Source organism: Squalius cephalus (genome assembly GCF_949319135.1).
Source record: "Squalius cephalus genome assembly, chromosome: 5".
NCBI classification, from domain to species: domain Eukaryota; kingdom Metazoa; phylum Chordata; class Actinopteri; order Cypriniformes; family Leuciscidae; genus Squalius; species Squalius cephalus.
In genome coordinates, this window is record NC_137126.1 from 28,683,367 (window position 1) to 28,696,761 (window position 13,395).

The 13,395-nt window shown below is 40.9% G+C and overlaps 2 protein-coding genes across 2 annotated transcripts in view; both read right to left on the reverse strand.

The window, feature by feature from the left end:
* Nucleotides 1-557, reverse strand: part of eda (ectodysplasin A) — a 40,003-nt gene extending 39,446 nt beyond the window's left edge. Inside the window, 3 exon segments of the mRNA XM_079871594.1 lie at nucleotides 62-385; nucleotides 391-411; nucleotides 414-557. Coding sequence (XP_079727720.1) covers nucleotides 62-385; nucleotides 391-411; nucleotides 414-467 — 399 coding nt within the window. The 5' untranslated portion in view covers nucleotides 468-557.
* Nucleotides 558-5,645: 5,088 nt separating this feature from the next.
* nalf2 (NALCN channel auxiliary factor 2) lies at nucleotides 5,646-11,158 on the reverse strand. Its single transcript, XM_079871593.1, has 3 exons — nucleotides 10,097-11,158; nucleotides 9,762-9,933; nucleotides 5,646-6,361 (listed from the first exon to the last, which is right to left on the reverse strand). Exons 1-3 carry the CDS (start codon nucleotides 10,802-10,804, stop codon nucleotides 6,054-6,056), a joined length of 1,188 nt encoding a protein of 395 aa, XP_079727719.1. The 5' UTR covers nucleotides 10,805-11,158; the 3' UTR covers nucleotides 5,646-6,053.
* Between the last annotated feature and the right edge of the window lie 2,237 nt (nucleotides 11,159-13,395).

Below are 13,395 nucleotides of genomic sequence, written 5' to 3' on the forward strand. Positions count from 1 at the left end.
AAGCAAGTTTTGTTGTCTCCCTGCCTGCTCTTTGTGTAGAACAACAGATAACTCAGTTTACCTGATCGTCTATTGTTGGGTGGTCGGTGTCCGGTAACCGGAGCACTGGCGCTGTGGCTTCATAGTGCGGGATTGGCCCCGTTGGTGGCACCTCATCTTTGTTTTTCTGTGATATTTCGCGTTTGAGCTCAGAGCGCAGGTCCAGGTAGCAGAAGAGCGTGACGAGGTGCAGAGAGAGCGAGAGGATGAATAAACTCAGGAAGATTTTGCAGTTGTTGCATTGGCTTTGGCACTCACACGCCGCCTGCGTGCGCTCGCGCTCTTCCAACTTCGCCGGCTCGCGCTTCGGTACCATGGCTGCGTGCAGGTCAGTCAGCATTGCCTCTCATACCGAACTTCCTCGTCTTCTCTCAGCGACTGTTGGCTTGGGCTGGTCGCGGTGAGCAATTGCGTCTCTGCGGGCTCATCTGGCTTCCTGACCTCGGACTGCGAGGATTCAGGCTGATAACCTACTGCGGCCAGTTCCAGAGACCGACCCCTAGCAGCTGATTGGCTGCCGGCCTGACGTCAACTCATTGAAAATCCTCCCGCGGAAAAGAGCGCGAGGCACTACAACTACGACATTCATCAGAGGACGCAGACAAACACAAATCATCGAGGCGCTAACAATAGTGTCACACGTTCGCGGCCGATTACACAATATTTCCCATTTCGTAACTCCTGGAAGGAACAATCTGTGAATAAGTTAACTGATGAAGTCGAGAGTTTACGTTTGTTTGTGTCTCTAGATCAGGGGTTTTCAAAACTTCACAGAACTACTCCCAGTATATAGACCTACTCTTACATTTTAAATAACTAGCAATATTAAATTATATAGGCTAGCTATGCTTAATAAATCATTAATTAGAAAGTTAGACATTAGTTCAATTGGTGTCATGAAAATCTTTCAAAAGACCCCTATAGACCCATAAGGGACTCCCAACTTCCAGTACACTTGGAAAACCCTGAACCGATCATGATTTATTTAGGCTATTTATTTTTTTTACTCTTAAACAATCTTTATCCTTCTTGTCAAACTTTCCCTAACCACATGCTTGTATATGAGGCTTACTCAGTGAGAGTGTGTGTGTGCATGTGTGAGCGTGCAAGTTTGTGAAGTCCACATCTTTAATGTGTTAGAACTGAGGACTGGTAGTGTAATTGTGCATATGTTGAGAATCAGAGCAGACTGAGTGTTAAAAGCAGGACAGGACTGCCAATCAAACAAAAACATCAAATGACACACACATGCACAGAAACACATGAGCACACACATGCTTTTCAAACAACAATTATACACATATATGCACTCTAGCTTACACACATTTATCATACTGTCAAGCACCAAAGCGCGCGCACACACACACACACACACACACACACACACACACACACACACACACACACACACTAATCTAACTCCAAAATACACAGTTATTTATTATGGCATAACTCATGCTGTGAGTTGTTTGAGTAATAGTTTTCTATGGAAACCTCTTTAATCTTTCTCTTGCTTTTTTCAGAGTTGTCACTCTCATCCAATAATTTGGAAAACAATGAAAGTGGCAGTAAAAAGGAGGATGAAAGTGGTGGTATGGATGGTTTACGAAGAGATTAGCAAGGCCGCAAATTTCTTGCTTTCTTTAGTTTTTTTATTTTATTTGAGTAAACACGGTGCAGTATCATAATCTGAGTCAGCATTACTGCATGCATGCTCAGACGGAAAGTCTATCTATGGAGCTCAACAATGTAATTCAGAAGAAAAATCCAGTCCAAGAAGGTTTGTGGATGCTATCTGAGCTCACTGCTTTCTCTCTTTCTCTTCCTCTGTTCTCGCTCCACTCACAGCTGTGCTCTGTGTACTGCAGATCCTCTGTGACCTCATAAAGCTGAATCTCTTTAATATGGGTTTATATTAAATCTGGGCCGCTTTTATTCGACTCAGACTCTTTAATCTTAAATCACTTAAATATTAACAGCTACACTGCTGCTGAATCGATTCAGCGCCACACACACATGCACACGGTCTATAGCTGTCTCACACTCAGGCAATGTCCTCTAACAATCCATGATGTATCTCTAAACGCAGACATTACTAAATAATGTAATAAAAGCATCATTACAATAGCGAACCCACCCACAAAGTCTGGAACAAGTTCTAAAAACAGGCACGCATTTACGCGCACGCGCAACAAAAACATGTGCCAAAAACACACGCACGCAGGCGCACACAAACACACAAATGCATTAAAAAAACACTGCAGTGAATATTCAAGTATGGGTCTGAGGCCCTTGGGCAGTTGAAATTAAATTATACAAATTAACTTAACAGAGAATCCAGCCCATACGGAGCCCAGAGAGGCTGGAATCAGGGTGCTAAGAGTTTAAGAAAACAGCAATCACACACACACACACACACACAGAGAGAGAGAGAGAGAGAGAGAGAGAGAGAGAGAGAGAGAGAGAGAGAGATTCAAGTCTGTGCTCATGCAGAACATCTCTCTTTAGGAGTTTAGATCGTGGAGAAGATAATTTCAGGGGAAAAAAGGCCCAAAGAAGCGGCAACATGGGAACAGATCTAGTGACTTTATCTCGAAGACTTCCACACTCAAACAAAAATGATGAATTCACTGAGATAAAGGGCTACATCTACAACAAATGGATAAACAAGCCCAGCTGCTTTTTAGTAAATTCTACCTGACGATTAATAACGGCCTGGATAACCGAAGAGAGAGAGAGAGAGAGAGAGAGAGAGAGAGAGAGGGAGAGAGAGAGAGAGAGAGAGACGGCACTGAAACTAAATGTTCTAGGTTTTTGAGGAACAATTATTATTAGGCTAGTAAGGCTAGTAGCTTACAAAATTCAGCAAACGATATAGGCCTAACAATGGCCATAAAAGCATTAGATTAGCTGAATGTTAAAATATGATTGCTTTATTTTAGTGAGTGAGAGAACGTCCCTAAACTATTTTTTTTTTATATAGAAGATTAACTAAAATGTTTCGATTAGTCGCTTGACCTTTTAAAAATAGCTATTCTTTTCACTACAAAAAGTATTTACAGTATGAAGTAGAGATATACAGTGAAGTGGGTAAACTGATGTTGATTAATCTGCAAGATACATACATTCAAACCCAACGCACAATGAGAAAACACTACCTCCTACTGGCCAAAACTATCACCACACAGGCCTATGAGGTGGATATGCACTAACATAGTTGACCGGTAAATGAGAGAAAATTATATACACGGCTTATTGGTTTGCCACAGTGCAGTCTCGAAGTCCATACATGGAGAACTGGCATCAGAATCTGAAAGATTCAAGTCTGTGCTCATGCAGAACATCTCTTTTTAGGAGTTTAGATCGTGGAGAAGATAATTTAAGTGGAAAAAAGGCCCAAAGAAGCGGACACATGAGAACAGATCTAGTGACTCAGCTCGCAGACTTTATCTCTAAGACTTCCACACGCAAAAGAAAACTGATGATTTCACTGAGATAAAGGGCTACATCTACAACAAATGGATAAACAAGCCCAGCTGCTTTTTAGTAAATTCTACCTGACGATTATTAACGGCCTGGATAACTGAAAAAAAAAAAAAAAAAAAAAAAAAAAATCAGAGACATGAACACTCACATGAGCAGAAGAAACAGTTTGATATGTTTAATCAGCTAATCTATTAGAGTAACCAGACTTCCCTTTTTTGGTTTACCCATTTTTTGGTGTGTTGTGTTGTCCCTGAAAATGTCCCTGTATTTCAACATGCATGCAAATACTGAGAAAAGTATTTAGAAAAAAAGCCCAACAAAAAATGGCACTGCAACTACACTGATTACATGAAGAACTTGAAGGTGTAGTAAGCGATTTCTGAGAAACGCTGTTGAACATGGATCGGACCGAGCACCACAATGCACTTGTGGCCAATCAGCAGTAGGGGGCGTATACACTCATGATGGGGGAGGAGAGAGAGTGAGCAAGAGAGAGATTTGAAGAAAGACTGTAGAAAGAGAGATAGCTGAGAGACATTACAAAAGAGAAAAGCTCATAAGAATATCACTGGAAAAAGAAGGGTTATGATCAGGCAAGAGCTTTAGAACCCGCGTTAATATTAGAAAAGATTTCCAGCACTGGAGTGACGTTAGAGAGCGGGAAGACCTGGAAACAGACTCCAAGGTTGCATTGTTTCTGCTCCATACATGAATAACACTGGTTTTGCTATGTTTCACCAAGATAATGCTGTTGTATTGTAAGCTATACAGGAACAGGGAGCTGGTGTGCTTCTGGCGACTAACAATGAACTCTTGCTTGTATAGCCTACTCTTGTGTACTGTATGTTAATTTTTTGTTCTTCGTTTGTCATCTTCACTTTATTTTTCACAAAGCATTATTTTGCTATGATAAAGAGACATCCACTCTTGCATTGCATGTTCGTGCAATTTGAATGGAAGAGCATTGGGTGCGTTTTTTTGATTGAACGACTCGCTCATGCTTAGTTTCTGAATGAATCTGCTTTTTAATGAATTGTTTAAATTAATAATTTGGTGACTCACCGCATACTTCACATACAAAACGCATAATTCCCTACTATATAGTAGGCAAAAAACAGCATGTGTCAAAAGATGTATGAATTCACAGTACTCTTTAAAGAGTAGGCAAAAAGTACCGGGATGACCTACTACTTCAGGCGAGATTCTGAAGTGTGCACATGATGGACACTTTACTATCCCATGAGGCCACGGGAGAGGAGTTGTGAATGGCAATGAAGCGACGTAACTGGCACTGGTAGGTCACATGATGGCGAATGTAGTACGTCCAGATTACTTTTTTTGCGGTCGTAAAGAAATGACTTATCCAAAATAAGTGTCTACTAAAGAGATTATGCGATTTTGGACACAGCCAATCAACTGTTTGATTCCTGAATTAATGAATCGTTTGAATGAACAAACCACTGACTCACTCAAAAAGACAGTCACTTGACGCCACCTACTGACGTAACGATGTAACCTGCCGACAGAGTCTCAATCCTCACCACTAATGCAGTCAGTCTTTCTGGGACAGCTGATTTTTCTCCCACAACTGCTTCTCAGTCTGACAGCGAGAGCAGAATGAAATATATTCATTTACTAATAAATAAAAAACATTTCACTAACCATTATTTCAAAGTTGTAAGTTGCCAAATCCACCCCGTCTGATTGATGTAATAATTTTAAACTTGTTTTCATGTTGTTACTGAGGAGTTTGTAGAACTGTGACCGACCACATGGAGTAAATTTGTAATGTTTCTGAAGTTTTTCCCACAGTATTTTTTTTCAATTAGTGCACTTTGAGTTGTTTTGGAAGAAAAGCATCTGCTAAAAGCCCCTTAACAGCCCGAAACATCAAGACCAACATAAAACCCATGAGTAAATGTGAGAGGCGTTAACAGCAGTGTGTGGAAGCCTTTAAAGAGAAAGAGAGAGAGGAACAGCAATGAACAGAGCATGTAAGAGAAAATAATACTGTTAAAAGACCTACAAAAGAACACGTCATAGAAAATACCAGCAGAAACCACCCTAAATTCAGATGCAACCATGCTCCTGTAATATATAAGAGAATCGTAAATATGAAAAACGTCTCCAGTAGAGTTGGTTTTATTAGGGGAGAAATGTAACAATGTCATCCATCCATTCTACATCCATTCATTTTTGTCTCCATGAATGTTGTCTAAAACAAAAGAAGATTGACAATCTTCTTTTGTTTTAGACAACATTCATGAACTGTTTTGTAGCATGTGCAGTTAGTCCTGATAAAACAAAGGGAACACTGAAAAACAGTTAAAAACATTCACTTGCTCAAACAAACACACGCTCAGATCAAGCCAGATGTTCCAACCCTCAAAAAGACAGGCACAGACGCTTCAGCAGTGCTGAGACTTCCTGTGTTTTCCAGGCATTTGGTAAGGTTCGTCTCATGCACAGCAGACAAAAACACTCTGACAGTATGTGCGTCTTTCAATAGGGGGAGATGTTCCAGCCTCTTACTCCTCCCTCAAGGGAACTTCTTCTAGAGGTACTATGGCCTCCAAGGAGCCAGTGCTGCAATGCTGCAATGTTGTTATGGAGATGACAGTGTGCAGTAAGAAGAGAACAAGCACACACAGTTTCAATTTACTGCCATGAAGACGATTTGTACACGACACCGCTCCTGATGAAAGCCTCCTATGCAAAGAAAATGAGCCCGGGAGGCGTGTCAGAGCACATGCGGCGCCTACAGCGGAGTCACACCTACTCCATCTGACATCACAGCAGTCTGGTCCCTGACTGCTCAAATACTCCTCTTCAAGCCCTGATGAGAAAGAGAGAAACGCTGGCTTAGAAAAGGACAGAACACTGCACACAGAGCAAATGGCGCTTAGGAGGTGACTAATTTTTGTGAATCAAAAACAAACATTTCTGGACCAATATCTCCAATAAGCTGGTTCTTCTTCATGAATCACAAACACTTGCGAATCAGTTTTCCCGACTCACTCACTGAGCAGCACGTCATTCATTTCGTCATGTCCAGCTCCATCAACCCAATGTTATTTTAGTATTATTTATGTAAATAATACTACTCTTTATATATTTTCAGTTCTTATGCAACGTTTAGTCAAAAGACACACATTATGAGTTTTATCAGTGGTATTTTATCAAAATAAAAGAATTGTTCTTTGTTTTACATTTATTATTCAATTTCATTTGGCAACAGAGTTTGTATTTTCCATAAGAATTCAGCTTCATTGTTTTCTTCAACTTCAACATTTTGAAGAACGCCCTTTTCTATTCCAGCATAGCAAGGAGCCTGTGCACACAGTCAGGTCCATATGGTTCTCAACTTTTCTTTTAATTGGCTTTCAGTGAAAAATAAACACATTTATTCCTTAGTTTAAAAAAAATATCTTGTTTTTGAAGAATATATTGAATGCCCAGTTTAATGATGTCCTGATTTACATATTTAAGCCCATTTCATTTCAAATCTTGCTTTTTTGGATGTTAGTAAGTGTGGTGTGACTTATGATAAAAGTATGCTCTGTTCCGCTTTGTAAATGTTCAAAACGTGCAATGCAAATTTGAAAAAGACAGTTAAGATATTTAAAATGCCAAACATTTAAGAATTCACATTTCTATTTTCCATTTCATATTTCTATTTCAATCTTTCTGTTCATCAAAAAATCCAAGGCCTCCACACATTCCACATTTCTATAAGCAGCACAACAATTTTCAGCCAATTGTCACGTGCTGACTTGACGCAGACGAATGAATATAATTGAGGTTTTAGGGAAGTTTTTCCTTTGCTTTTTTGTGTAAAGACGACAATGTTCTCAAAACGATCCCCGTTCTCACTGATCCGCGAAAATGATTAAAAACGCTGTGTTATGCTGTCACGAGCCTATTGCAACAGGAACATAAACATGTAATACGCACGTTAGCGATGTTACATTTGACACTGAAGCTTCAAAGCGTGTATCGAGTATGCAACGCAATTTCTCATGAAGCTCCGTGCCGGAGCGGGTATTGTTTTCAGAGAAACACGTGATCACGAAAAACGAAGCCTCACTTTTTTTCCAGTCACGTGAATCCTTCACTTTGCGTGTCGGAAAGTTTGAACCCAGACCACTACTCTACAGGTTTTTGGAAGTTTAATTCCATTTACTAACATTTTTTTTTTATATAAATAAGCCTATAGCCTATGTTACATGATCATATATTCTGACACATAAACAGCATAGAAACCATAAAATAACTAGACCAACATTTACTTGCATCAAGCAACTCTGTTGGAATTTTTATAATTAGCATTAATATAATTGTTACATTTAATTTATTGCCACACTTTAATATGTGAATTATATTATCAGAAAACTGAACATTTAGCGTTGTCAGGCTTTTATTTGTGCTTAATGGATTAAACAACGGCGCTGCGTACTCAGCTGCTCATAAACATGGCTGCTATAAATTTGACCTGCCACAAGATGACGCTGTTTTCGACACTCTTGATGCTTAGAATCTTTTCCCAAAACATTCAGGGAAAGCCTCAGTGCTTCATGAGGCTTCATATGACCATCCCTAACGCATGTGCATGAGGTAACCATTTTTACAAATTCCTGTTTTTGTTGTTTAAATTGATGATAACAGTATCATTTTCAAGTGCACTTTGAAACCTGATTTTAAAAGCTTCTTGTTTCAGGCCACCAAAACACTGTTGCCGTGTACATAAACGGCTAAAACGCATAAAAAGTTTTCCGTTTTTAGTTGAAAATGGTGTCGGTAAACAACCCCTTATATACACAAGATGAAAAGTGGCTAAATGAAGGACAGGTGTAGGTGATATGTTGTCATAGTAACAAACAAGGGTTGCTATGGAAACTAACAAGACAGCAATGGAAACAAGAGAAACAGGAACTGAACATAGGCACAACAAGACAAAAGAATATCAAAATAAAAGTCCATGAAACAGAGATACAGGGAATCATTACACTAATAAGACAATATACATTATATATTTATAACATATATTTTGGTGTATATTGTTATCATTAATATTATTATTACTAGTAGTACTATTATACCCCAATATATCATTTAAAAAGGATGTCAATGAATGCCACATAACGAATTTGATTTGACTGGATAGTTAAAATATAATTATCATTAGTTTCCCAAGGAGCACAAAAAGCATGCGAATAGAAATATTTATGAGTGTTAAAGAATTTTGTCATTGAAACTTTGATTTAAATTGCAGCCAATCAGCAAACAAGAAGCAGTCATATTAATTTTTCTAACTGGAAAACAAGAGCAAAAAAAGCATAGCATGTTATATTGTGTCTGAATGCTAGACGCAGCTCGGTGTCTAGTCCTGTGTGCTAACCGGCTTTACAGTACTTGAAATAGCCTAATAAATTGAAACCAAACTGGACCAAGGACAAAAAAAAGCTATTCATTTAGAAAACGAGGGAAAAGACCCAAGCCTGCTGTTATAATCAGTCACTCTTGTGCACAAGACGAAAGCCTGGCATGAGATTATTAATTCAAGCACACCGTGGAAGTGATGAAAAATATGAAAACGTTGTTGTTCATTTGATTGGATTTTTGACAATACACGCTGTTGCACTCTTCTGCCAGAACTAGACTTGTTACCGAAGCCAGTAATTACAGTTTATAAAGTGATAAATATGGATATTTTTCTTACAAAAACGGATCGCTTCGCTTCAGAAGGCCTTTCCCTGGAGCCGTATGGATTACTTTCATGATAGATGAATGCACTTTTTTGGGTTTCAAAATCCATTCACATTACCATTCACTCACATTATGAAGCTTGGAAGAGCCAGGATATTTTTTAAATGTAACTCCAATTGCGTTTGGCTGAAAGAAGAAAGTCATATACATCTAGGATGGCTTGAGGGTGAGTAAATTATGTGATAATTTTCATTTTGGGTGAACTATCCTTTAAATGAAGGGAAAATACTTAAAGACAGACTTAATGTTCCTTAAGTGGATGCTTAAGTTTTTTCTTCCAACCCATGTCTAAGGGTACCCTTAACCTTAGAACTTTACCACTTATGGGCTTTCATGCAACCAGGATCAGACTGTTGCAACAAAGTTGGAAGCACACGATTCTGTACAATTACTGTAATAGAAGGGGTTGTCCATACAGTTTTGAGCCTTATAGTGTATGTACAGTGTTACCTGCGTTGACTGACGTTTACCTGCGCAGAGAAAGCTGGGCAGGCCGGCATACAGCAGACGGTCGTTGTCAGGTAGGATGAAGGGGCAGCTAGCAGTGACCTCGCCGCAGTAGCGCCTGCACGGAAGCCACCTTGCACACTGCCGTTGGGGAACCGGAAAATATTCCGCACAAAGCCAGGCTTTATACACTGCCTGAAACACAAATATTACCATGCTCACATTATTTATGCTGAATGTTTCACTCAAGCTTGTGGGTGGTTGGTATTAGCAACTACGTGCTTTCTGAAGAGCATTTACATCCATGTACACAACCTCATCCAAAGTGTTGATGGTAGTAACTAAAAGCGCCTCTCACCTGACACAGGTGTGTTTGCGAGCGCACTGAGTAGTCATCCGCCATGAATTTGCGCGTTATTACGTCAAACTCCTCATATTTTTCCTGAGCGTGTTGGTCGAGTCGGATGTACGCGTGAACACAAGCGCTGCACACGTCCCCGTCCTCCGGTCCGCCGCTGAACAGGTCATGAATGACACGCGCCAGGCTGCAGTTGAGCCCGTCCGGACTTGTCATGCCTTCCAGCAGGTCCGCTATTGTGAGCGCGTCGCAAAACGACAAGCTGAAATTCCGGAAGTACTCCAAAAACGCGTGTGGCGACACCGTGGGCACCGGTACAGAATAGGAGGAGCTCACCGAGCCGCTCTTCTGTCGGTAAAGCGTAGAGCACGCGGACTCCAGAGGCGCGCGGCGCCGCGCATCAGCCTCCACGCACTGTGGCCCGGTTTTTGTCAGATTGCTCAAGAGGACCCCGCAGTCCTCATCGCGAAGGCCCGTCTGGGCGTCGTGACTCGCGTTGCTCCGGTCTCTCGGGTGGAGCTTGCCTCCCGCGCAGAGCCAGAGGTGATCGGACAGGAGCGCCGTGAAAAAGAGCAGCGATGCGAGGCTCATGCGCCATCTCTGCACCTTCTCCGGCTCACAGCACGGTTTGTCGATGGGTTCGGTCACGCGGCAGATTTCTAACTCAGCGTCAAGTTTCCTTCCACACCGCCAGGCGCCCGTGATCATATTTTAGAGGGGGAGACAAAGCGCGAGCTCACACGGGCGGGTCTCGTCCGCAATATTCCCCACCGCGGCGTTTACATGATGGCTCGAAGCATCCCTTTCACCTGCTGCTCAAAATGAATCTGCACTGCAAACACCTGCGACTGAATTACCGAGACAGTGCATGATAAAGCACATGCCGCTAGACTCCATCACCTACCCCGCATCTCCTTGACAACACATCGTACGCAGCCGTGTCTTACTTATTCACGGGCATGTCTGAGGCGGCGGGGTGAAGAGCTTGTGCGCGTTTGTCTGTCTGTAGGGGGCTTGTCATCTTTCCGTGGTCTCCTTCACTCTGTCGCCATCTTCGCTCGCACTCAGCCGAACCCTGGGATGTTTTAATTAAACGCGGGGGTGTGGCGCGTGCGCTGTCGCGCGCATCCTTGCCTCCTCCATTGAAACTTCATTCACTATGAGCTCACCATTCAATAGCGCGCATCGTTGCCCACCCCTCGAGGAATCACCCCTCTCGCCTTCCTCGGGCGGACAGACACGGTTATGAGCGCAGAGCATCGTCAAAGCACTGAGGGAATGTGCCTTCTTTTGTTTTTACGCTGTGATTGTGAATACCACTTGGTGTTAGCATTGGAACCATGCATTGTGACATGTTAACCGACACATTTTTTCATTCTTATTTTATAATAGTTTTATTATAATTTATAATTATTGAATATTGTATTATAATTTTTTTTTTCATTTGGACTGGTAAATCTATTAATCCGTTTAATATTAGGCCTACCTAAATATATCTAGCCCCCCACACATACTGTTCTGATAAAGGAAATAAAACTGGGGTAAAATACTAAACTAGAGTAGCAATTTTTCAACATGGCAATAAAACAACTACAGCACTTTCCTCAACCCCGGTAGTAGCCTAAAAAAAATGTTTTGGAGAAGTGTGGATTAATGGATTTCTTTTAAAGGATGTGCAAATTGAAATAAGCATGACCTCAAATGGTTGCTCTAAGATTTACAGTTTACTTAATGAAAGCATAACAATACAGATGATGTTAAATATTCTGAAAGTTGATTACATTTAACCTGGAAAAGGGACACCTTTTGTCAAAATTCAAAAGGTAGAGAGAGAGAGAGAGAGAGAGAGAGAGAGAGAGATAGATAGATAGATAGATAGATAGATAAGCTTGTACACTTTCCACACTAGATGGCGCTAAACCCAAATAAGAGACTGCAGTGCGAAATTTGGCAGCAGTAGAAGAGAAACAAGTGGACTGAGGGCCTCTGGAAAGTGTTGAGAGGAGAGGGTGGGATTTATCATCTGGACTTTTGATACTGTGCTATAATAAGCCTTGAGGGGCTAGGTGTGTTTCTGGGGCAGAGCTCTTTCCAGATCTTTTACTGGTTTTAAATAAACTCTAGAGCATTTGCAAGCCCTGCAGGGCTTATAAAAGGGTTAGTATTCTCCTCAAACAGCATGTGTTTTGAGTGCTTTTGTAAAAGACGGGGGCTCCTCTGACTTCTTTTAAACCGGAAATCAGTGTTGAAGTTTGAGGTCATGTTAGTTTGTAGCAGATGCTAAATAGACTTTATCCAAAGCAAAATACAAAACACTAATTACAGGGAGAATCCACTAACTTTTTTTCACGTTATCTTGGTGCAGTGGCCCTCAAACTTTGTCTTTTCACAGACAAGCAGTTTACATGCCTTTTTTCTGTATCTCTATAGGCGAATAGGATGTCCCTCTCCATTGTGATTAACTTGTCTGATCTTAACTACAACCCGAATTCCGGAAAAGTTGGGACGTTTTTTAAATTTTAATAAAATGAAAACTAAAGGAATTTCAAATCACATGAGCCAATATTTTATTCACAATAGAACATAGATAACGTAGCAAATGTTTAAACTGAGAAATTATACACTTTTATCCACTTAATTAGCTCATTTAAAATTTAATGCCTGCTACAGGTCTCAAAAAAGTTGGCACGGGGGCAACAAATGGCTAAAAAAGCAAGCAGTTTTGAAAAGATTCAGCTGGGAGAACATCTAGTGATTAATTATCAGGTCTGTAACATGATTAGCTATAAAAGCTTTGTCTTAGAGAAGCAGAGTCTCTCAGAAGTAAAGATGGGCAGAGGCTCTCCAATCTGTGAAAGACTGCGTAAAAAAATTGTGGAAAACTTTAAAAACAATGTTCCTCAACGTCAAATTGCAAAGGCTTTGCAAATCTCATCATCTACAGTGCATAACATCATCAAAAGATTCAGAGAAACTGGAGAAATCTCTGTGCGTAAGGGACAAGGCCGGAGACCTTTATTGGATGCCCGTGGTCTTCGGGCTCTCAGACGACACTGCATCACTCATCGGCATGATTGTGTCAATGACATTACTAAATGGGCCCAGGAATACTTTCAGAAACCACTGTCGGTAAACACAATCCGCCGTGCCATCAGCAGATGCCAACTAAAGCTCTATCATGCAAAAAGGAAGCCATATGTGAACATGGTCCAGAAGCGCCGTTGTGTCCTGTGGGCCAAGGCTCATTTAAAATGGACTATTTCAAAGTGGAATAGTGTTTTATGGTCAGACGAGTCCAA